The 23,903-nt window shown below is 36.8% G+C and overlaps 1 protein-coding gene across 3 annotated transcripts; it reads right to left on the bottom strand.

Moving 5' to 3' along the window:
• Positions 1 to 272: 272 nt before the first annotated feature.
• On the bottom strand, positions 273 to 22,991 carry Ly49i3 (Ly49 inhibitory receptor 3). Of its 3 annotated transcripts, none has more exons than XM_087658498.1 (7): positions 22,474 to 22,991; positions 20,658 to 20,857; positions 19,169 to 19,258; positions 18,072 to 18,290; positions 16,334 to 16,476; positions 5,837 to 5,940; positions 273 to 869 (listed from the first exon to the last, which is right to left on the bottom strand). In XM_087658498.1, exons 2-7 carry the CDS (start codon positions 20,767 to 20,769, stop codon positions 695 to 697), a joined length of 843 nt encoding a protein of 280 aa, XP_087514624.1. In that variant the 5' UTR covers positions 20,770 to 20,857; positions 22,474 to 22,991; the 3' UTR covers positions 273 to 694. The 3 variants fall into 3 exon arrangements, with proteins under 3 accessions (XP_087514624.1, NP_001009499.1, XP_087514623.1); XM_087658497.1 differs by having other exon boundaries at positions 279 to 869; positions 20,658 to 20,772; positions 22,474 to 22,631; NM_001009499.2 differs by lacking the exon at positions 22,474 to 22,991.
• Between the last annotated feature and the right edge of the window lie 912 nt (positions 22,992 to 23,903).

Here is a 23,903-nt window from a genome sequence, read left to right on the forward strand (position 1 = left end):
TTCATGAGACAAAGTCTCATTCTAGAGCAAATGATGTTCCAATTTACGTGTAGCCTAGGCTGCCCTCACATTCAGGTATAAGTCTGAGCTACCATACCTAACTGTCCTCAATAAATTTTACTGTATCTATGGGGTTAAAACTTCCCAACAAATGGACCAGAAGGAGAAAAAGAGAAATTAAGAACACATGTGGACTACAGAAGCTTCTCTGAGTGTCTTGAACTAGTCATGGCATCTAGTTATGAAGTCTGAAATTATATTTTACAGCAATCATAAAGTTTTCAAAATTATTTTATTGATTAACAGTCCGGTCATCACCCCCTCCAGTCCTCCTTTCCACAGATCCTCGTCTCAAAAGGATTTTAAAATGCTAACTTTTTGTACATCAAAAAAATACCAAATAGTAACTAACCAATACATGAAAACCCACAATGGCAGATTAGTCATTAACTGTGCTATCAAGCCAAGGGCTATAGAAATATCGTAAATAAGATATGATGTGTGCATTATGTATTGAGTTCCCCATGTGGTTCTGTGTGTCATTCAGGAAACAATGTGAGGGAAAAGTTTGGGTCTTGGAAAAAAGGAAGTCCATTCTCCACATGCAAGCTGCTCCATGTGCCAAGAGGGAATACTGTGTCTGCTCTTATGCCAAATTTAAGAAGACTCTTCCCTTTGCAGCTCATCTATCTATTCACACAGCAGAATGTGACGTTTCCTTCACACTGCACAATGGGGCAGGGATTTTGTCCATTCCCTTTTCACAGATACAGAGATATCTTTTACCACAATCATCATCATGTAGACCTGACATACTGAAATACAGACAGTATCCTGTTTTTCGTAGCAAAGTCCTTGCCACAAAATCACTATAAAATAAAAACAAAATGTCAGTTATTAAAATTTGAAGTTGATATTGTTGAATGGCATGATTTTTGCAACAAATTTTATTGAAAAAATGGAGAGAATAAGGAATAAATTACATGTGTATGACTAAAATATTTTTATTTTCCCTAAAAGATGGTCTTGGGCCAGTGACTTGAATTGATAGGGACTGTTGACACCAAACCTGGCCATCGGTTTTTATCCCTCAGATGCTGCACAATAAAGAAGAGGCCTAAGTCTTTTCAGCTCTCAATGAATTACTCAGGTGTTATGATGTGTGCATGCACATGCACATAAATCCTCACAAAAGAGACATTAACAGTCAAAATTAACATAGAAACTGTCTCTGATCATGACTCAATGCATTACCCTTTCCATACCACAAATTTTGGGCTGCAAGGAAGATTATTTTTCAGCATTGCAGAAATAATAAGGGATAATTTTAAATTGAGTTTATTTTTCATGATATTTTGTGTCATGATGACAGATTGAAAAGAAGAAATATGCGGTTTCTAGCTGGGGCCCGAACCTTGCTTATTCAGGCCCACAGCTCCCTGCTCCCAAACACCATGGGAGAGAGAGCTCACCACCCAGACAGGCGGGCACTCCGTAGACTCCAGCGCAGGAGAGACCTCCAGTAGTGCCCACCCTTGCACACATCCCTTGCCCAATAAGAAACTGTATAGTGCCTCTGGGAACAGGAAGATAGTGGCACTCAACGCTGTGTTCCAAACACAGCCTGGATCTGAAGGTACCCAGTCAAATAGCTCCCTGCACCCAAATCTCTTGGGAGGGAGAGCTAGACCTTCAAAGGGGCAGACAGGCCTGGGAAGCCAGAGGAAACTATTCTCTGCCCACATTTCTAACTCTAGAGGAAAATGCCTAGCACCATCTGGGCCCCTAAGCACAGGTTCCCGAGCGAAGGTGGGGCAGGCCTTTCTGCTTTCTTCCCTCATGGAGAGCTGAAACCCAGCTCTGAGAAGTGGCTACAGGTCCAAGACCAGAGGTAAGACCAAATTTTCTGCTGCAAGTGACCTGTCTGGTGGACTCAGGACACACGCCCACAAGAACACCTGAAGACCAGTAGACAGGAACAACTACAGGACTGAAAGCAGAACACTCTGTTCCTATAACTGGAGGAAAGAAATCAGGAAAGCAGGTCTACAGAACTCCTGACACACAGGTTTATATGATGTTCTAACAACTGTCAGAATTATCAGAACAAGGTAAAACCAGAGACAACATGATGGCAAGAGGCAAGTGAAGGAACCCGAGCAATGAAAACCAAGACTATATGGCATTATCTGAGCCCAATTCTCCCACCAAAGCAATCACTGAATATCTAAACACACTAGAAGAGCAAGTTCTAGATTTAAAATCACATTTGTCCTTGATGATGGAGAACTTCAAGAAAGATATAAAGAACTCCCTTAAAGAATTTCAGGAAAACACAAATTAACAAGCAAAAGCCTACAGAGAGGAAATGCAAAATCCATGAAAGAATTACAGGAAAACACAATCACACAGGTGAAGGAATTAAAAATGGAAATAGAAGAAATAAAGAAAGCAAAAAGGGAGACAAAACTGGATGTAGAAAACCAAAGGAAGACACAAGGAGCCATAGATACAAGCATCACCAACAGAATGTAAGACATAGAAGAGAGAATCTAGGAGCAGAAAATTCCATAGAAATCATTGACACATCTGTCAAACATAATGTAAAACAGGAAAAGTTACTGGCCAAAAACATACCGAACATCCAGGACACAATGGAAGATCAAACCTAAGGATAATAGGTATAGAAGAGAGTGAATACTCCCAACTAGTAAATATTTTCAACAAAAATCATAGAAGAAAACTTCCCTAACCTAAAGAAGGAGATGCCTGAAAGCATACAAGAAGCCTACAGAACTCCAAATAGATTGGACGAGAAAATAAACTCCTCCTGTCACATAATAGTCAAAACACCAGATGCACAAAAGAAAGAAAGAATATAAATAGCAGTAAGGGGAAAAGGTCAAGTAACATATAAAGGCAGACCTATCAGAATTACACCAGACTTCTCAGCAGAGACTATGAAAGGCCGAAGATCCTGGACCAATGCCATACAGACCCTAAGAGAACACAAATGCCAGCCAGGTTACTGTATCCAGCAAAACTCTCAATTAACATAGATGGAGAAGCCAAGACATTCCATGACAAAACCAAATTTACACAACAACTTTCTACAAATCCAGCCCCACAAAGGATAATAAATGGTAAAGCCCAACACAAGGTGGCAAGCTACACCCTAGAAAAAGCAAGAAACTAATCGTTTTGCAACAAAACAAATAGAAGACAAGACACATAGTCTCACCTCAAAACATGAATATAACAGGAGGCAACAATCACTATTCCTTAATATCTCTCAACATCAATGGACTCAATTCCCCAATAAAAAGACACAGATTAAGGCAGTGGATATGCAATGAGGACCCAACATTTTGCTGCCTACAGGAAACACACCTCAGAAACAAAAACAGAAACTACCTCAGAGTGAAAGGCTGGAAAGCAACTTTCCAAGCAAATGGTCTGAAGAAGCAAGCTGGAGTAGCCATTCTAATATCGAATAAAATCGATTTTCAACGAAAAGTCTTCAAAAAAGATAAGGAAGGTCGCTCCATATTCATCAAAGGAAAAATCCACCAAGATGAACTCTCAATCCGAAATATTTATGCTCCAAATATAAGGGCACTTGTACACATAAAAGAAACCTTACTAAAGCTCATGACACACATTGCACTTCCCACAAAAATGGTAGAAGATTTCAGCACCCTACTCTCATCAATGGACAGATCATGGAAACAGAAATTAAACAGAGACATAGACAGATTAAGAGAAATCATGAACCAAATGGATTTAACAGATATTTTTAGAACATTCTATCCTAAAACAAAAGGATATACCTTCTTCTCACCACTGCATGGTACTTTGTCCAAAATTGATCATGTAATTGGTCATAAAACAGGCCTCAACAGATACAGAAAATATAAATGATCTCATGCATCCTATCAGAACACCACAGGCTAAAGCTGATTAGTAATCCTTTGTGTAGATATACCACATTTTGTGTCAATTTCTCTGTTAGGAGACATCTGGGTCCTTCCCAGCTTTTGACTATTAAAAGTAAGGCTGCTATGAACATAGTAGAGCATGTGTCCTTGTTATATATTGGAGAATCTTTTGGGTATATGTACAGGATTTGTATTGGCTTTGTCCTCAGTTCTATGTCCAATTTTCTGAGGAACCACCAGAATGGTTTCCATAGTGATTGTACAAGCATGCAATCCCAACAACATGGAGACGTGTTACTCTTTCTCTACATCTTCACCAGGAAATGCTGTAACTTGAGTTCTTGATCTTAATCATTCTGAGTGGTGTAAGTGGAATCCCAGGGTTGCTTTGATTTTTATTTTCCTGATGGCTAAGGATTTTGAACATTTTTTAGGTCTTTCCATTCTGTGATGTCTATTTCCCTGAGTTCTTTGTATATATAGTATGTTTGCCTGTATCAGCTGTAGGATTGCTAAAGATTTTTCCCAATCTGTTGGTGGCTATTTTGTACTCTTTTCTGTGTCCTTTGCTTTACAGAAGCTTCTCAGTTTTATGATGTCCTATTTGTTGATTGTTGATCTTTGAGAGACATTTGTATTCTGTTAAGTAAAATTTACCCTGGGCTCATGTGTTGGAAGCTCTTCTCCATTTACTATTCTTTTAGATTTACTGTGTCTGGTTTCATGTGGGAGTTCTTGATCCACTTCTACTTGATCTTTGTACAATGAGGTAAGAATGGATGGATTTGCATTCTTCTACATGCTAACCTCCCATTGAACCAGCACCTTTTGATACAAATGATGAATGGTTTTACGTCCTGTGTTAAAGATCAAGTGACCATATATGTGTGTTCAGTGATGGGTTTTCAATTGTATTACCTGACTGTCTGTCCCATAATGCATGCTCAGAGGCAGAATTCGTAAAAGTTCTTAGGAGAAGTTCTTATGTGCTCTCACCCCTTAAAGAGACATCTACATCAACTACTTCACCTCCACACAACAAGCAAGAATCAGGGAATAGCAGGGAAAGGAACATAGAAAGAAAATAAGAACCAGAGAAGTGAAAAAGCTCTCTTAAATGCAGCCTTCTGGACAAGATAAAATTTCTGCAAAGATTATTTCTTCTTACTAAATCACTATTCTTAGATAACAGTTTCTGGAGAAGGAGAATCAATTCTTTATTGAGCGTGAAGCCCAGATGGCTTTCCTTTCTTTAGTAGTTGAGCTACAATCATGCACCTATGGACAGTTAATAATGAAGACATGAGGTAGTGAGACATAAGTCAGAGCTTTTAGTTTGAACAGAGGTTGATATGTTGATATATTATTTGTTGTATATAAAATACTGAAGAAAATATATGTAAAATTAATAAATTAAACAGAAAAATTGTTTTCTACCAGTTTATACATTAAAAAATGTGAAATTTGTTCAACACAACACCTTCAAATGCGAGGTAGGCATCCATATGTGAGCCTACATGAACATGTTCTTTTATTTAAAAGTAACAAAAATTATATAAGCAAACAATAGTAAAAATGTTAAATAAATGTGTGAGAGACTCACATTCAATGTATCTCTCATGATCATTCAGTCATTTCACAGCATCTCAAGTTATTGACATGCTATTGCCTTGGGCATCTTGGAAGACACAATCCTGAGATGTATTAACCATCTTTTGGTAGGTACCTTGAACACAAAACTTACCTGTCAAACACTGACTCAGACACTTCCTTATGCAACTTGCCTTTCCCCATGAACTCCATACAAAATGAGGAAAGTTATGTGAAATGAGAGAGCAGCGTTTGCAATCTCCCAATTGCCATAACACTGTTAGAGTATGAACGGTTCAGAAACTCACAGATTAAATGGGCTGTTGTCAATCCATGACCATTCTTTTTTTTTGTTATTATATGATGATCCAATCCAGTAATTGTCACGAATAATGTGGTCCTGAAGGAACTTCTGTAAAGGAAACAACACACCTCAGGATGAAATTCCTCTCTGTTTGATGAGAGAAGAGCAAGCAAAATTTCCCAGCAATCCTTTGTCATCCTCTGCTGTCCCGCCTTCCACTGCTTAGTCCCATCATATTCATTTTCTAAATGGACATCGTACTAGTAGTGCATTCATATCAAAACTATGTCATTTCAATATGTTATTCAAAATAGAAACTTCAGCTATCCTGTGATACTTTGCTGATGACATGATTTGTGAGTGTGATTCATAGACCAAGTCTCACTATGAATACAAGCCTGCACTTGAACTCACAATCTTCCTGCCTAAGGCCCATTAAAAACAAAAATCACATGGTATGTATTCAACAATAAGTGCATATTTGATAAAAAATAGTACAGAATAACCAAGATACAATCCACAGTCCTCAAGAAGTTTGAAAATAGAGAGGCCCAAGTAAAGCTGATTCAATTCCTCTTGGGAGGGGTAAGAACGTATTCTCTGCAGGCAGAAGTAGGAAGTGACCTTGGTCAGACTACATAAGGGGAGACAATACAGAATATGGCAGGTATGGGGGAATGGGCAAGAAACCTTTATGGGTAGCATAATGAATGAATGTGTGCAATCTCTGGGGTTGGAATGTGGGGGATCCCTCTAGGAAGTGCTATAAACATGAGAGGCTGGAGACTCTGAGGCCTCAGAGGGATTGACCTTAGATGAAATGCCCAGTAGTGTGGAAAGGGAAGTCATATAGTCCACGTCCGTTAGAAATAGAGGAAAACATCAATAGAGGGGTGGGGTTGCCATCCTACATTAAAAAACTCTGACTCAGAATTATTCCTCTGCAAATGAACTTTAGAAACAAAAATGGAGAAGAGACTGAGAGAAAGGCAGTGCAGTGACAGGACGAAACTTTGATCCATCTCTTGGAGAGTCTCCAAGACCTAACATTATTCTGATGCTATAGTATGCATACAGACAATTGTCTAGCATGGCTGTCCTCAAAGAGACCTGAACCATCACCCGGCAGAGACACTTACACGAATAATTTAATTGAAGTCTAGGAACCCTGTCATTGAATTAGGGAATATCTGGAAGAAGCTGAAGAGGAGAGAAACCCCATAGTTGACCAGGAGTCTCAATTAATCAGAACCCCTTAGATCTCCCAGATACGAATCTACCAACCTCACAGCATACAAGACCTTGTAAAAAGCCCGAGACAAATATATATCAGAGGACTCACTGGTCTGTCCTCATTTGGGGAAGATGCAGCAAATCTCCAAAAGACTTGAGACCCAAGGGCTGGCCTGGCAGGAGAGTGGTGGCAGACTCTTTTTGGAGACAGAGGGAGGAGTAATGGTGTGAGAAACTTTGGGAGGGGAACCCTGAGTGTATAATGACAAATGGACGATAAAAAATAAGTCAATAAAGGTAACCAAAAGGAAAAAGAACAGTGGAAAAATAGCAGTTCATTCCCCACATGTATGTCCCAAACCCGGTGAATGTCAATATGGGCAGGAGGCCTTCATTTCTACAAGGAAGAAGTTAATGTGTTACACTCTACCCTCATCTTTATTTCTATCCCCCAGGGATTACTGATGGAGACTCAGTTCATTCACCAGCAGGCATGTGCTTTTTTCAGTGCATTCAATCTGGTAATGCTTTACCATTAACAATGGAAGAAAAGAACTAAGTCATCTCTCAGAGTGACCACAAATTACATGCTCCCGTAATCTGTGCTTGTTGTCTCCAATTCTACTCCTTAATATTCATTACCTTGGGTAACAGAGACTGGCTACCTGTTCAGCAAACTTGCTTTCTTTTTCTACCTTGAAGCTAGCTGGATGAGGCTGAATGACTGTATTCTGGCCAAAGGAATGTGACTGAAAATACAGTGAGTTAGCTTTAGGCCACTATAATAAAATTGCCATGCTCAAAATTCTACTCTTTTCCCTAACCGTTCAAAAACAGAACACAGAAGATCCAAGGACCTAACACATGACATAAGTTGTTCAATTTTTGTCAATTTGTGCAAAAAAATATACCTATGGATTATATTAATACTCTTTTAATTTAATGTGTATCACCTATTTCTTACATAAAAACTTACAATGTAGGCATAGGAATTTTCTTCCAATTATCTACATTTATAAATTTTTGTATAAATCGTGCATGTCTTTTGTTAAATTTATTGATGTTTTCTGGTTCTTGAGGATATTATAGACATTTTTTCTTAATAATTTCCTAATTTCATTGCCTGATTGTCCATATACATCATAACATGTTCATTAGATTGATATTTTCTAAATGCTAAACTAAACTTATGTGTTAACTTAATAATTTAATGAAGCTTCCATTAAATTTTTGATCTAAGAAATGTCAACTGTAAATAGAAATACATTAACTATTATTTTCCAATATAGTTATAATTATATCTTTTTCTTGCCTACTTGTTATAGCTAAACTACTAGTACAACACTGAATATAAATGACCAGAATGAGTAGTCTATCTTGTTTTTCACCTTAGAGGGAAATCATTGACTTTACTCTGAAATAGGGTACGACCTGTGAGGTTTTTTCTGATGTCCATTTAGAAGTTGCATGCTTCACCTTCTATAACCCTCCCCTTCAAAAAAAAAACATAGATCTTTGAAGAATTTCTGATGACCTATAACATTATTCAAATTCCATTCCTGAATGGTAGAGAAGGATATTGGAAGTGTTCGTATGGAAAGAAATAGCCTGTCTTCAAAGAAATTTCATAAAGATAAAAAGTGCTGTGTGAAACAATGTGCATGAAGCTCCATGCTACACAAAGCAACTTTTCATACTTCAGATGCAGAAGTGACAGAACTGTTGAAGGAGAGTTACTTGGCGTCATTTAGGGTTTCTTACATGTGACATTGGAGTGGCATAATATTTAATTAAGGAACTTATTTTATTTTTAAAATATGGGTAGGTTTAACTGTAGTTATGTTGATGGAGTTATTGTATGTGTGTGTGTTTTTTGTGTGTGTGTTTTTGTGTGTGTGTTTGGTGTGTGTGTGTGTGTATGTGTGTGTGTGTGTGTGTGTGTGTGTGTGTGTGTGTGTGTGTGTGAGTGTCTGTATGTGTTTGTGTATTCTGTGTGCTTTCCTTGATTTTGCTGGTATGGGTTTAATTATTTCCTGTGTTTTCTTGAATGTAGATACCCTCTAGGATTAGAATTTTTCTTTTAGTATTTTCTTGGGTTTGTCTTGAAATATCTTGTTTTCTCCATCTATGATGCTTCATAATTTTACTGGGTATTGTTTTCTAGGTTGGCATCTGTGATGTTTTAGAGATTTCCACATATCATATCTGAACTCATGTGTAATTCTAATTATTCTGCCTTCGACTGTTATGTGCCTATTTTCTCTTGGAGCATTTAATATTCTTTATTTCTCTGTAGTATTTTTGTTTTGATCAATATGCTATGAGAGTGTTTTCTTTTCAGTCTCAGTCTACTTTCTGTTCTAAAAGCATCTTCTATGTTTTTAGGCTTCTCTTTATATAGGTGACTGTTTCTTTAGTTTGGAAAAGTTTTATTTTTAACTTTTCTGAAATATTCTGACTTGAAAGTGGGACTCTTTGATTTTTGTCTCTGTTATTCTGAGCTTAGGACTCTTCATGGTATTACAGATTTCACAGATGTGTTGTGTAAGGAATTTTTTAGATTTCACATTTTATTTGACTGATGTATTAATTTTTTCTATTTTATTTTCTATGTCTGAGGTACACAGAGAATTCGCAAAAAATGAAACTCAAATAGCCAAGAAGCACTTATATAAATGTTAAAATCCCTTATCCATTGGGGAAGCACAAATCAAAACAACACTAAGATCCCATCTTACTCCAAGCAGAATGGCTAATATCAAAAAATTCAAGTAATAGCACATGTTGGCAAAGATGTGTAACATGGTGAAAACTCCTTCATTGCTGGTGGGGGTGCATATTTGTACAACCACTTTGGAAATCAATTTAGTGGTTTCTCAGAAAACTGGCAATAGTTCTATCCTAAGACCCAGATATACCACTCTTGGACATATACCCAAAATATAGTGCACCATTCCAAAAAGACAGTTGCTCAACTATGTTCATAGGAACGTATTCATAAGAGCCAGGTGGTGGAGAGTGCTTAGATGTACTGAAGAATGTATAAATAATATGGTACATCTGTGTAATGGAATACAAACTAGCTATGAAATCAAAGACATCATGACTTTTTTTAGGAAAATGGATGGAACTTTGGAATATAATCCTGACTAATTTTACCCAGCCCCCAAAAGGACAGGCATGGTATGAATTCACTTCTACGTAGTTATTAGCCATATAATACAAGGTGTCCGTGCTATACTACACAGGCCTTAGTAGGATGGAAAGAAAGAGCAGAACAAGCAAGGATGCTTCAGTCCCACTTGGAAGGTGAAATGGATGGACATGGAAAAGAAATGGAGAATTGGAACTGGGTGGGAAAAGCGTATACGAAGGGGAGTGGGTTTAACAGATATTTATAGAACATTCTATCCTAAAGGAAAAGGAAACACCTTTTCACCATCTCATGGTACTTTCTCCAAAATTGACCATATAATCAGCCATAAAACAGGCCTCAACAGATACAGAAGGTAGAAATAATCCTGTGTGTCCTATCAGACCACTTTGTGCTAAAGCTGGTCTTCAATAACAATAAGGAAAGAATGCGCAAAATTACATGGAAGTTGAACAATGCTCTACTCAATGTTAACCTAGTCAAGGAAGAAACAAATAAAGAAATTAAAGACGTCTTAGAATTAAATGAAAATGAAAGTACAACATACCGAAATTAATGGGACACAAAGAAAGTAGTGGCAAGAGCAAAAGTCATAGCTCTGAGTGCCTGCAGAAAGAAACAGGACAGAGCATACATCATCAGCTTGACATCATACCCAAAATCTCTGGAACAAAAAGAAGCAAACACACCCAGGAGGAGTAGAAGGCAGGAAATAATCAAACTCAAAGCTGAAATCAACCAAGTAGAAACAAAAAGGACTGTACAAAGTATCAACAGAACCAAAAACTGGTTCTTTGAGAAAATCAACAAGGAAGATAAACCCTTAGCCAGACTAAACAGAGGACACAGAGAGTGTGTCCAAATTAACCGAATCAGAAATAAAATGGGAGACATAACAACAGACCCAGAGCAAATTAAAAAAATCATCAGAACCTACTCCAAATCCTATATTCAACAAAACTTGAAAATCTTCAGGAAATGGACAATTTCCTAGACAGGTAAAATTTACCCAAGTAAAATCAGGAACAAATAAATCATGTAAACCACCCCATGACTCCTAAAGAAATAGAAGCAGTCATTAAAAGTCTACCAATCAAAAAGAGCCCAGGGTTCTGTGTCTAATTCTATCAGACCTTCATAGAAGTCCTCAGACCAATACTATCCAGCGTATTCCAGAAAATTGAAGCAGATGAAGCTCTACTGAATTCCTTCAATGAAGCCACAATTACTCTTATACCTAAACCACACAAAGACCAAACACACAAAGAGAACTTCAGACCAATTTCCCTTAGTAATATTGACACAAAGATATTCAATAAAATACTTGCTAACATAATCCAATATCACATGAAAACAATCATCCATCGTGATCAATTAGGCTTCATTCCAGGGATGCACTGATGGTTTTTATATGGATTACCATCACCATAATCCACTATATAAACATACTGAAAGGTAAAAATCACATGATCATTTCAATAGTTGCTGAGAAAGCATTTGACAAAATCCAACACTATTTCATGATAAAAGTCCTGGAACGAACAGGAATTCAAGTCTCGTACCTAAACATAGTAAAAGCTATATACTGCAAACCAGTAGCTAATATTAAACTAAATGAAAAGAAACTTGGAGAGTAATCCGACTAAAATTAGGGACTAAGCAAGGCTGCCAATCTCTCCCTACTTATTCAATAGAGTTCTTGAAATCCTATCCAGAGCAATCCGACAGCAAAATAAACCAAGGGGACACAGTTTGAAAAGGAAGAAGTCAAAATACACTGTTTGCAGATGATACGATTGTATACTTAAGGGATCCCAAAAGTTCAACCAGAGAAGTGCCAAACCTGATAAACACCTTCAGCTAAATCAGTAGCCTTCCTCTACAAAAAAAGGAAAAAAGCCAAGAAAGAATTCAGGGAAAAAACACCCTTCATAATAGTCCCAAATAATATAAGATACCTCGAGGTGACTTTAACCAAGCAAGTAAAAGATCTGTATGATAAGAACTTCAAGCTTTTGAAGAAAGAAATTAAAGATCTCAGAAGATGGAAAGATCTCCCATGCTCATGGATTGGCAGAATTAATATAGTAAAAATGACCATTTTACCAAAAGCGATCTATGGATTCAATGCAATCTCCATCAAAATTCCAACCCAATTCTTCATAGAGTTAGACAGGACAATTTGTAAATTCATCTGTAATAACAAAAAACCCAGGATAGCTAAAACTATCTTCAACAATACAAGGATTTCTGGGGGAATCACTATCACTGAAATCAAGCAGTATTACAGAGCAATAGTAATTAAAACCACATGGTATTTGTACAGAGACAGACAGATAGACAAGTGGAATAGAATTGAATACCCAGAAATGAACCCACAAACCTATGGTCACTTGATTTTTGACAAATGAGCCAAAACCACCCAATTTACAAAAGATAGCACTTTCAACAAATGGTGCTGGTTGAACTGGAAGTCAGCATGTAGAAGAATGCAGATCAATCCATTCTTATCACCCTCCACATCAAACCAGATATACTCAAACTAATAGAAGAAAAAGTGGGGAAGAATCTCGAACACATAGGCACTAGAGAAAATCTCCTGAACAAAACACCAATGGCTTATATTTTAAAATCAGGAATTGAAAAATGGGATCTCATTAAACTACAAGGCTTCTGTAAGGCAAAGGACACTGTTGTTAGGACAAAATGGCAACCAATAGATTGGGGAAATTGCTTTACCGGTTCTACAACTGATAGAGGGCTTGTATCCAAAATATATAAAGAACTCACGAATTTAGATCACAGGGAGACAAATAACCCTATTACCAAAAGTGGTTCAGAGCTAAACAGAAAATTCACAGCTGAGGAATGTCGAATGGCTGAGAAGCACCTAAAGAAATGTTCAACATCTTTACTCATAAGGGAAATGCAAATCACATCAACCCTGAGATTCTACCTCACACTAATTGGAATGACTAAAATCAAAAACTCTGGTGACAGCAGATGCTGGCGAAGATGTGTAGAAAGAGGCACACTCCTCTATTGTTGGTGGAATTGCAGACTAGTACAACCATTCTGGAAGTCAGTTTTGATGTTCCTTAGAAAATTGGACATTGAAATACCTGAGGACACAGCTATAAATCTCTTGGCATATACTGAAAAGATGACCCAATATATAACAAAGACACATTCTCCACTATGTTCATAGCAGCGTTATTTATAATAGCCATAACCTGGAAAAAACCCAGATGCCCTTCAACAGAAGAATGGATACAGAAAATATGGTACATCTACACAACGGAATACTACTCAGCTATCAAAAATGACTTTATGAAATTCATAGGCAAGTGGATGGAGCTAGAATATATGATCCTGAGTAAGGTAAACCAATCACAGAGAAACACACATGGTATGCACTCATCGATTATTGGATATTAGACCAAATGCTCAAATTATCCAAGATGCATAGAACACATGAAACTCAAGAAGGATGACCAAAATGCGAATGATCCACTCCTTCTTTAAAAGGGGAACAAGAATATCCTTGGGAAGGAAATAGAGAGGCAAAATTTAGAACAGAGGCTGAAGGAACACCCATTAAGAGCCTGGCCCACATGTGACCCATACATATACAGCCATCAAACTAGAAAAGAGGGAGGAAGGAAAGAAGTGCAGGCTGACAGGAACTGGATGTAATCTCTCCTGAGAGACACAGCCAGAATACAGCAAATAAAATGGTGAATGCCAGCAGCAAACCACTGAACTGAGAACGGAACCCCTGTTGAAGGAATCAGAGAAAGAAGTGGAAGAGCTTGAAGGTGCTCGAGACCCCATATGAACAACAATGCCAAGCAACCAGAGTTTCCAGGGCTAAGTCACTACCCAAAGACTGTACATGTACTGGCCCTGGGCTCCAACCTCATAGGTAGCAATGAATAGCCTACTAAGAGCACCAGTGGAAGGGGAAGCCCTTGGTCCTGCTATGACTGAACCCCCAGTGAACGTGATTGTTGGGGGGATGGTGGTAATACGGGGAGGATGGGGAGTGGATCACCCATATAGAAGGGGAGGGGGGTCTAGGGGGATGTTGGCCCATAAACCTGGAAAGGAAATAACAATCGAAATGTAAACAAGAAATACACAAGTTAATAAAAATGGGGAAAAAGAAAGAAGGGGGATGGAAATCTCAGGATTTGGTTTCGTAACATGTAGTAGGGATAACATGATTACAATGAGAATTAGTGGCCATCTACTACTGATGGGAAGGGTAGAGGCATTTCTAGAATATTCTGGAGAATTTGGATATGGAAGTTGCACAAGAATCAATAAGTGTGGGCAGGAGAGATGGCTCAGTGGTTAAGAGCACCCGACTACTCTTCCAGAGGTCCTGAGTTCAATTCTCAGCAACCACATGGTGGCTCACAACCATCTGTAAAGAGATCTGATGCCCTATTCTGGTGTATCTGAAGACAGCTACAGGGCACTTATATATAATAAATGAATAATTATTTTTAAAAAAAGAATCAATAAGGGTTTCCTTAACTGTGACTCACAGTATTGGGGATATGTGGCCTATCCAACCTGCCCACAAAATTTTTATCCCAAAACTGATTTTGTCTACAAGACATGCAGAGATTGGGGATGGAGCAAAAACTTCCCAGATGGGAATAGCCAATTTATAATTGGCTCAACTTGAGACCCACCCCATTGTAAAAACAACAACCCCTAACCCTATTAGTGGCACTTGATTATGCTTGCAGACAAGAATTTGGGGACTCCACCCAGTAGCTGACACCTACACACGCAGTCGCCCATAGCCAAACAGTGGATGGAATTTCAGAAATATTATGGAATAATGTAGGCCCCAAAAGAGATAGAATCTTGACAGGAAGACCAACAGAAGTAACTAAACTGGACCCAGGGGTCCAACAAAGAAAGAGCATACACAGAGCTGGAACTAGATTTTCCTGCATAGGAGCACTTTGGTCATCATATGGGTACCAAAAAACTGGAATGGGAGATATCCCAAAAGCAGTTACATATATATAGGCAATGTTCTTCTACCTGGGCTTCCTTATCTGGACTTTGTGGAAAAGAATGCGCCTAGCTTCTGGGAGACCTGATGTGACAGGATGGAGTAAAAACTAGGAATCCATCTCCCTCTCAGAGGAGAAGGGGATGGGGATGCAGGATGGACTGTGGTAGGTGATGCACAGGAGAGAGGCAGTACACAAGATGTAATATGGATAAGTAAAGTAAAGCAACAACAACAACAACAACAAATAATAATAATAATAATAATAATAATATTAATAATAATAATTATAACTTAAATATTGGTTATGTAACTTTGTCAAATGGAAACATTGCACTATTGTCTGTCATTAAAAATTCTTTTATGATGTCATTTAAATATGTATTAAATTCCTGTATAAATATACTGTGTTATTAATAACAAAGGATTCAAGATGATGCTTCAATAATTTCTCTAGAAAAATATATTCTTCATACGGGAAAGGATTTCATTAGCAATTATTTTAAAAAAATGTCAGAATCTTGGAAAATATGTTTTCTTTCAAATAATGATTTCCAAACATGGATCTCTATTTTATGAAATGTAAGAATACTACACAGTAAAGAAAATCACCATGGGGCTAACTAGTCAACCAATTATTTCCCTATTTTTCATAGCATCTCATTTTGAAAAAAGACCCAGAGTTCAACTACTTTCCCTGTTGTCATCTAATTACTCATCTCAGGCATATGTATTTCCAGGTTCTAAAGAGAAAACAATAAACATCAGTGGCTTATTTGGAACGCCAAGGAGAAAAATGAAATTCAGCAAGAGGATATGCTATACCAAAGGGTTAAAATTCATGAGGGGAAGGCATGTTTTTTGAGGCACTCTCTTGTAAACTCCTAAGAAAAGGAGGAGATTGAAAGACACTAGTGTCTTTGTAGTAACAAGTCTCCTCTTAACATACTTGAGTCCCACAGTTTTATTTAAATTACAGGAAAACCATATACTTTTTAAAAATTCAAGATTCAGTATCTCATTATTCAGGGGAAGAAATAGAGTATAAGAGAATAAGGGCAAGTAAATATCTACAGTACCAGTTCATCCTTATCATCTATCTTCAGAAAGGATAAGCTGTAGTTCTGACAGATCTGTTTACATTCACGCCATATTCTTATATCCATGGTGAAATAATAACATTTTATACCATAGCAGAACCAGTGCATTTCATCACACCTGCCTACAGAAAGAATGAAAATAGTTAAACATTATTTACTTGGATTGTGTTATCAGAACAATGTATTTATGAAGGCTGTGTAAAAAAAATAAAATGTCACAGTTCTCAGAAATAGGGATTTCATAATGCCCAGAGAACCCTGCAACTCATCATTTATAACATTGTAAAAACATTAGAGATAAAGAGACATTTTATGTGTCAATCATGGATGAGTGAATAGAAAAAATGTAGCCTGTATATACAAAAGAATCCTCCTTATCCTTTTAAAAAAATGAAAGAGCTGGGCATGATGCTTAAGCCTATAACCTGAGTACTCCAAAGACAGACACAGGAAGAATACTACCAATTTGAGGCCGTTATTATTCATGGGTGTGAAATACTTCAAAGATGATCTAGAGCTCTTTTTTTCCTCTCTCAATTTTTATAATATAGCAGTTTTAGATATACTTAGCCTTTACATAATGAGAATCATCACATCCTACTCTCTCAGCATGATGAGATAAAAAACAAGAACTCTTCATAAACTATAAATCTTGAAAAAATATTTAATGATGATTAATAAACGGTATCAGTTAAGAATTAACAGAAGCAATGAAGGTTAAGAAAGTTTTCTTGTGACACTTCCAGTTTCATTCATGTGTCTATGACCCTGGTGCAATGTCTGCAAACCATGGGTAAGTGCCCCTGTCCACTGCAGGGAGGATCCCTTTATTATAAACAGGCCAACTTTCTAAAGACAACTCAGAAGAAACACACACACACACACACACACACACACACATGCACACACATGCACACATACACACACACACGCACAAACACACTATTATTTTTATAACTGCACCCATGTAAATCTTTAAGTCTATTTTAGAATGAATACTTCATAAATGTACTCTATTAAAAACTTCTATGAGCGTGTCAAATGAGGAACCAAATGATAGCAGCAACCCACTGAACTGAGAACAGGTTCTCCATTGGAGGAATTAGAGAAAGTATTGAAGGAATTTAAGGGGCTTGCAACCCCATAAGAACAACAGTGCCAACCAACCAGAGTTCTAAGGGACTAAACCACCACCCAAAGACTATATGTGGACTGACCCATGGATGCAGTTGCATGTATACCACAGGATAGTCTTGTTAAGCACCAATGGGAGGAGATGCCCTTTGTTGTGCCAAGGCTGGATCACCAATGTAGGGGAATGTCGGGGTAAAGGAAGCAGGAGTAGATGGGGAGGGGAATGGGACAGAGGACTTATTTTTGTGAAACTGGAAAAGGGAAAAAAAAGAACTTCTGTGATATATCAGCAACAAAGTGGGACTCTCAGACTTTCCCCAGGACAACAAAAATTATCAGGATTACCGATTTGTGATTCCATCCTCAGGGAGCTAGAAGTGTACCAAATATAGAAACTATAATGTTCTCCTAACCCAGACAGGGTTTTCTGTGTTTCCAAGAACTTATGTAAATAAGGAACCCTCAAATGATTAACCCAGAGATCACGAGAATCTTAAGCTGAAATTTGGCCTTCAAACCTTCTATAAAAAAAACAATAGATGATAATGCAATTCTGCATTCTTGGTCCTCCCCTGCTACATACCTGTGTGCTGAGGGGAAGCTAAAACAGTCTTAGTTTTCTTGTACCATCTTTTTTGTTCTCTGTTGATTAAGTCTAGAAAAGCATTGTAGTGAACACTCTCTACAGAAATATTTCTCAGCATTTCTTCCTTTAATTTGATGTCATTTTCAATGGTGCTGCAGTTATGGTGACAGTTTTGAGTTTTCTGCAGTTCATGTTTTTCATTACTATACTGAAAAACTAGAGTGGTCACAGGTTTAACAGCATAAATGTCCATAAAGTATATATATATATTAAAATTTAAGATTCAAGAAAAAACTTCATGTTGACAGTCAACACATCATTATTTTCATTGGTACGTAACATTTATAAATCAACACTTCTATTAACTCACTGTTGAAATGGATACATAATTTTTCTCTATAGTTAAACTGACTGTAAAATAAATAATACAGCTGAAGGAAATTATGGTGGAGGTAATTTCCAATTACTTAATACTTTACAGCATAATTAGACAAATAAAAACCTAAGTAAAATATTCAGTAAATACTTAACACATCATGGAAATTTGAATTCAAAAAAGTTAAGGAAGGGGATGATTATTATTGAAACATAAAGTGTGTAAACTATCCACATCCATAGCTATGTTTTAGCATAGCCTAGAAGTGATAATCTGTAATATTAAGGAATCTAGTAAAGTTTAACTTTTAATGTTTCAGTACAGATGAAGTATTTTTATTTAACTATGACCTCAATATACATTGAAGAAAAAAGAAAAGAAGATCATCAATTATTTGCACAGCTGTTTCTCACAAAATGTTTGCATAAAGTTAACAATCATCTTAGCTCAGAAAGGTAGACTACCAACAAGTCCTCAGAAGGAGCATGGCCAAGTGTGAGAAAAAGCAGGACAGCTGCTAAGCACCCCAGAACTAACTGATTAGGTATGAAAGTGAACAGAGTACTGTAGAGTATCAGGAAAATTTATTAAAGTCCAGAGATTGTTGCCCATTCCATGATTATAGGCAGGACAATGGACAGAGTGTACAACTGCAGGGTTCATGTCTAAAGCTCTTCTTTAGGCAGAAGGTCAAATAAGATATATCTTAATTACTCACTGTTTGTCACCAATGCTGCAACAGTTACCATCAGAACTGAACAGAGGATTGCAAGAGCTATCACAATGAGCTTCCAGGGGACTGAACTCTCTTAAATCAACAAAACAAAGCAAGGAAATGAACATCATTAAAAAAGTATGTCTCAATACTAACTCCAATTTTGTATAGCATAGAAACAAGGGAAAGTTATGCTCAAGTCAATGATACAAACAGACTGAATATGTGCTCTCAAAATTGTAAATTTCTACTTAAAATACACTCACTGTAGAAATTCTACATGACTGAAGTTTCTCAATTTGAACGTACTGTAGGCTTGGCCTTGTATTGTGAATCCTCCTGACTTAGCGTAGAAGGAGCTGGTTATTAGACATGTGCCCTTACCCAGGACAAAAAGAAGATAAAGACACTCTACACAAAGGACTGGAGGCATAGATACATTCCAAGTACAAGAAAAGAAACTAGAGTATGCAGTCCACAAAGAAAGATAACTGAGATTGGATAGGTTAAAAAAGGGATCGATGTTCTTGAGAACTGGTAGGGAACCACAGATATTCTCGACATGATCTCTATAAATCACAATCTTCGAAAGTTGATAAGTCCACTCTCTCTTGATGCTGTAATTTTGATATTTCTCTATATAATACTGAGTATTTAGGTGTATTTGAGGAATTTGGAATCTGAAACTCATGCCTCTGACTAACTAGGTCAAAGAAGAAACAGATATCAATTTGGAGCACAGCTGTGACAGTGTGTATAGAGCAAATAAAATTAAAAGAAAATAAAAAGTAATATTTCTGCTTTTTCATTAATATACCAAATTATTCTTTGAGGTTTTCAGAAATTTACACTGTGTTTTACACATTCCCGCACCCACTATTCCTCTCATCAACTCTCCCTTCATCTGAAACTTTATTTCTAGTATGAGACTGCTTGTTCTTATGGACAACTGTTGTTGCCTATTGCATTAGATGTTGGGGATATTATAAAACACTTTCCCGAGAATGAAAGTATTGTTTCTAATGCATAAGCTTCATTTCCATAAGATTTGTTTCTCTAGATCATCTGTTTTCACAGACTCGTTTGTCTTCATTTTAAAGTTCCAGAATTTTCCTTTACTAGACAAAATAATAATAATAATAATAAACTAATAGTTTCTCATTTCTTGTTTCTCAAGTAATTTTTATGGATTTCTACTGTTCTACTCTCCCCCTCTGATTTATTTTGCAACTACCTAAAAACTAAAGAATAGAAGTAGGGTTATAATTCTTTTCCTTTTTATTTAAAATGTGTTTGCTGTATTTTTAAATTTAGTTTTGACCAATATTGTACTTGATTACTCCCCTACTAAAACTGTTTTTTTTTCAAGATTCTTCTGCATAACAATGTCCAGATGAAATGGACAATTATTGTTTTCTATAGAAGCTAGAAGGATGTTTTTAAAATTTTAAAATGCACAAAACATGAAATTTTAGATACTTAAAACACTTACCTCTGTGGCCATTTTCTTTAGCACTTAGAGTCTCCTTAGACCTCACTTTGTTGTGGAACACTGACGACTTATGAAATCTCACAGTTGTGTAAGTAACCTCTTGCTCAGTCATCTTCTGGAATATATGAAGTATACTAGAGCCTTGAGAATTGTTTTTTTTTTCAAAGTTTAAATGTCCACCTATAGGAAGGTACCTAGACCTGATGATAAAGACAGTTGGGAAAGGGTGGGGTCTGAATAAATCCCTTAATACCCAAACACCCGGACATGAACTGATCCCTAGTAACATTGCAGATGAGAACTCATTGTACATTTATGTTATAGTCATTTATATTTCTAAGGTTCCCAGCAATTATTGTTGAGAAATATATAAAAATTACATATTTACTAATAAGTCATTATATTAGTGGCATAACCCTTTTGTTCAAAATGTTCAACACATAAACATGTTAGGTTTTATATTTGTATCACTGAAAACATAGAAATACATTTAGACAATCTATTTGAATAGAAAACGTCAAAGCTTTAACAATAAAAAATGTGTTGTTTTAAAATTATTTACAGTTTGATAAACACATGAGTACAAAAATGTCATTTCAGTCTTTTTTATTTATTCATGACTCTCAGAGATTTCCAGAAACAATCTTCAAAAGAATATTTGAAGGTTAATACGGCAGGAGATCCAAGACAGAGAAATATCTTTGTGGTTGATGTCCCAAACCTTTGAGATGTCCAACCTCTCCACCAAGACACAGCCTACCCATTCCTCTCTATTCTTGGACCTGGTAAATGGATTCAACAAGAAAAAATTCTACTGAGCTGGGTAAACCAGACCCAGAAAGACAAATACTGAATATTCTCTCTTATCTGAGGCTACTGGTTCACATTTTTCAGAAATGCGTTTAAACCTTTAGTAACTGCAGAACCAGGAAGGTAGAAAGAGAATATTTGTGAATGGGACATGGGAGCAATAGAGAGAGGCAAAGTCGATACAATATGAAGTTTTAATCTCAAACCCTTCCATGTACATAATCATGTTACATATAATATACTCAAACATGGTGTTTCAAGAAGAGGACATATGAAAATAAATTTTTTCACTATGCAGTATACATGAGCTAACATCCATGAAGGATACAATCTGACAATAGATATCAATGCATTTGTAAATGTAAAATATTTGTAAGTGACATTACCCTCACATTAATAACTGAGATGTGTACCAGCAGATGATATGGGCAAGCTGCACGTTGATAGCATTCTTATCTACTTTTTTTTATGTTATGAAGATTTCTGAAGTGATTCATTTTTTGCCTTATTTCTTGACATAAAAAGCATCCAACTACAGAGTAATTTTTCAAAATTGTTGTTTGTTATTATTGCTCAAGCGAAGGTTAATGTGTCTGGAAGACAATTTTACAAATTTTGCTCTCTAAATTCATGTGAGTTCCACGGATCAAATTCAAGTATTCGGTCAGGTTTGTGCAGCAAGTCCATTTACAGACTCACCCATATAACCTGATTGATAATTTGACATCATTCAAATGGATAATATATAAACACTTGATCCATTTAAAGAGTTATGATCTCCATACATCCTTCAACCTTAGTTTCTTAGCACACAACACAAGTCACAGCATATGCTGAAAGAAAATACTAGTACAGAATAATATTTTCACATGCTGCCAGAGTTAATCTGATCTAATACAACCAACAGGGTTTCCCCATCTATCTGGCTCTCATGTCACACCATCTGAAATCCTCTAAAATATACGTGATCATTTGATAGAAAAAGAAGAAAAGCAGCGATTATTACCTGTGTCTCTATCCCAATGCGATTCCCCTGCAGGAAATTGGTCACCCAATTGGTAGAAGAGTTGACCTTTACATGCCTGTATACCCTAGGAGGCTCAGAGAAAAATGACAAAACTAAATTTCTTCTGAGTGGTACTCAACCTCATGATTTTCTGCCCCTCCTCTTGACCAAACCAAAAAGAGGAAATTGCTTAATGAAAGCTGACTATGAAAGCAAAGGAAAGAAGCAACATATTGTTCCAGATGCTGCAAAACAAATGTTCATAATTGATATTTGAAGATTGAGAAGATGTAAACTCCTGCAGAGAGAGTAAAGCCAGTGTCCTTAGCAAAACCACAAGGAAAAAGATGGACTGACGTTGTGGAAAATACTAAAAAATGCACCAATCCATACAAATGCCTGCTATTCTCTGGCCTCACTGGTCCCGCCACTTCCATTGCTATCCCCATGTAGTGACAGCCCTTCTTGCTGCCCTCTTGTGTGGATTCTGCTCACATTTCCAGCCACCTGCCCTCTGTGGTTAGCAGTCACAAATCACTAAAACCCTATAAAATCAAAAGTCTACAGGTTTGTAATTAATCAATTACATTTATATCAGTAAATTCTCATTCCAAAAAACGTCCCAATTGATATTGATGTTAACTGCCCACCTAGATAAGACAAACTCTCTTGCAAATATGCATCCCTTATTAGATATTCATAGCTACTTGTGGCTATTTAAAACCATACGGAATCTGGATGTATTTTATCTTCCTTCATCTTCTTCCCTTTCTGAGTCTCTCCAACTCTTTGAACCTTTTCTAAAATTCTCAGTCTGCCTTCCTTTTTTACTGCCCAATCACAGGCTTTTGCTTTATCTCATACCTGCCCTCACCTACATATAGGCAGCAACCCACAGACTGAAACTCATCCTAGTTTTTTAACAGACTGTTGGAAATTTCCTTTATTCTACAATTTTTAAAGTTATTCCTTGATTTTGAATTATGTGAATTATAGCTAAGTATGTACGAGGAAAGCCTTTAAAGCACTCATATTTCCACTGGTAATGTCTTTTTTTATACTCATATCTTTTTTGTTAACTTATATTTTATTGATTATTTTATTTATTTACTTGTCAAGTGTTATCCTCCTTCACTGTTTCTCCTACCCAAACCTAATCCAACCCCTTTCCCTCCTGCTTCTATGAGGAAACTCTCCTACCCTCCCAACCACCCACTCCTACCTCACCAGGCTAGCATTCTTCTATGTTGAGGCATCAGGGCTCCACAAGACCAAGGGCCTCCATTACACTTTCCTATCTTTTTAAAGGATAGATAATATTTTCTGTGAATGTTGATGTCATTATATATGGAGTGGTTTTACTGTTGATCTTTTTATGGTGCTGGGAAATCGAATCAAAGACAATGCTCAGTAAATACTCTTCCTCTGAG

The sequence above is a fragment of the Rattus norvegicus genome, chromosome 4 (assembly GCF_021556685.1).
Source record: "Rattus norvegicus strain SHRSP/BbbUtx chromosome 4, alternate assembly SHRSP_T2T, whole genome shotgun sequence".
Classification (NCBI taxonomy): domain Eukaryota; kingdom Metazoa; phylum Chordata; class Mammalia; order Rodentia; family Muridae; genus Rattus; species Rattus norvegicus.